Genomic DNA, 2,670 nt, shown 5'->3' on the forward strand with positions numbered 1-2,670 from the left:
TTGTATGGTTTGGTTTAAAAAATTTTTTTTAATATTCAGTAAACCCTATTTCAACTTCTTCTTCATTTTTTTCAAATCAATATCAACCAAAAATAATTTGTTCAAGTTCATTTGATGTATATATTCTTTTATGGTTGGAATGCCTAACTTATTTAAATTTAATTTGCTTTTCTCTAAGGCTCTTATGAAGAAAAAAGTTATTGATTCTGGTTTAATTCGTTGATGTGTTTTTGTTAAATGAAAGAAACTCCATAAAATACAAAAAGAATTAATTTTTAAAAAGAAAGAATTATTTGAAATTATTACTATAAACTCTTAAATGTTTTGTCTTTTGTTCAAATAGAATTGGATATCATAAGAAAATTTGAATCAAAAAATTAGCAAATAAGTAAATAGTACTTTTTTAATGAGGTAATATAAATGGTTTTTGTTTTTATTCTTATTTTGTGATTTATATGGTATTTTGAGTTATATCCTTTTTCATTTATAATATTCATAACTTTTACTATTTAAACCAACTCATATATTCACTTTATTACATTTTCTTTATGGATATTAAAAAAAGTAATGCTTAACATAATTTTATTTTAAAGTTTGAGAGATAAAAAATAAAGTGTTAATACTCTCTTTTCTAGGTTGAATAATAATTGTTTGTATATTCAAAAACAAATCTAAACAGAATTATGTAACTTAAAAGTAGAAAAAAAGCAAAAAATAGATTCAATATTATTTTATTTAAAATAGAAAGAATAAAAATCAATACTTATATTCTTTGTATTTTTCTGAAAGATTAATTTTGGTGAATTATTTTTGTCAGAAAATAAACTTTGTTTAGCTCTGATAAATCAAAAAGGTTAAATACAATATATTAAAAGGTTATAACACTAGTAAAAACACAGTCATTGAAAAAAGTAGAAATTAAAATATTTATAAGAACTTTAAGAAGAAGAGAGGAAGGTTTAAAGATTAATCTATTCTTAATAAAGAGTTCTATTTTTATTATTTGTTTTATTTAAATTCAATTATTATTGAATTAATCAAACTTTTAATAAGTAATTTCTATTTTATTAACTAAAAAAAACAAATAAGAATTATTTGAAAAAAAATATTACCAAAAAAAAATTAAAAAAAAAAGAAAAGAAAAATAGAGAAAAAACTATAAATAATGAAAATATTACAATGACTGTTGATGAAAAACAAAAACACAGGAATATTAAAGTGTTGTTGTTAGGGGAGTCAAGTGTTGGTAAAACATCAATCACTCAACGATATGTTGATAACACATTTGAGGATATTTATTTGTCATCAGTTGGAGTTGATTTTAAGTTTAAAGAAATTAAAAGAGATAATGAATTAATAAGACTTCAAATATGGGATACTGGTTTGTTTATTTAAATAGGATTTATTAAACAAATAATTAGTGCTTATTGATTAGCTGGTCAAGAACGATTCCAGAGTATTGCTAAGTCTTATTATCGAAATGCAGATGCTGCGTTTATTGTTTTTGATATTAACAATGAAAGTTCTTTCAAAAAAGTTCAATTTTGGTATAATGAAATATCACAAGAAGAGGCTTATCAACTTGTTATTCTTGTTGGAAACAAGTATGATTTAGAAATGAAAGTAACTGATGAATTAGTTAAGTCTTCTTATCCTGATTCTATTTATTTAAAAGTATCAGCTAAAACAAATGAAAATATTTCATTATTATTCGATACTCTAATTAATTGTTATTTAAAGATGGTAATTCAACCAATAGAAAAATTAGCTGAGCCAGAAACAATTGATATAATAACTTCACCTTCTTTGAATTCCACTAAACATTCTAATTGTTGTTAATTTATTTATTTTATTTCATTTGGTTGTTAAATAAACTTATCTTATAACTTTTTATGTATTAATTAATATGCCTTGTAATTTATGTTCTCAAAATACATTAAAGTAACTCTCTTATTTCATTGGAATACCTGTATGCGTTATTTATATTCAACTTATAATAATGGCTTAAAAAAAAATTAAATGTTCCTGTGTTATTTTTAAAATATGTTATTTTCTTTTTTTATTAAGAATATCTATAGTTATATTCATATAACTATATGAACCTTCATATATAAAAATATATTTATTACATCTTTAAAAGATGTTAACAAAGTTATCTCTTTTCAACTACTTGTTCGTAGATATATCTTAAGCTAAAACATATAACAATAAATAATAATAATAATAATAATAAAATCTTTTATTTGATAGAGTTATGAATTTAATACAAGTGTCTAGTTATACACTCAAAATATGATGATTATATGTACAACTTAATGATAAAAACTTATTTCTTTATTATGACAGTTAGTAATTATTGTTCATTGTTCAAATGAAATATAATAATGTTCTGTTATTTCTACTAAACATGTTTTGTTGTAATAAAACAAATATTCCTTTATTCAATCAATGATCTTCATTATCAATTAGTTTATTAATTGATAAATATGTTTAAAGTTATTGCTTTTTGATATTCTATATTTATAAAGATTATTTGATTATTAGTATTGACTGAAAAAAAACGGAGTTGTTTAATTCTTTGCTTTGAAATAGAACAAGAAAATATATAAATTAAAACTTCTAAAAGAGACAAATAATTCTAATTTGGTATAGATGCTTCAATAAGGAGTA

At 20.9% G+C, this 2,670-nt stretch overlaps 1 protein-coding gene across 1 annotated transcript; it reads left to right on the plus strand.

The window, feature by feature from the left end:
* Window positions 1-1,179: 1,179 nt before the first annotated feature.
* On the plus strand, window positions 1,180-1,839 carry ENU1_030700 (Rab family GTPase; the record flags this gene model as incomplete). Its single annotated transcript, XM_008857293.1, has 2 exons — window positions 1,180-1,381; window positions 1,436-1,839. The coding sequence occupies 2 exons, from the start codon at window positions 1,180-1,182 to the stop codon at window positions 1,837-1,839; spliced, it is 606 nt and encodes a 201-aa protein (XP_008855515.1).
* Window positions 1,840-2,670: the final 831 nt, after the last annotated feature.

This window comes from Entamoeba nuttalli, assembly GCF_000257125.1.
Source record: "Entamoeba nuttalli P19 unplaced genomic scaffold asmbl_2530, whole genome shotgun sequence".
In the NCBI taxonomy this organism is placed as follows: Eukaryota; Evosea; order Mastigamoebida; family Endamoebidae; genus Entamoeba; species Entamoeba nuttalli.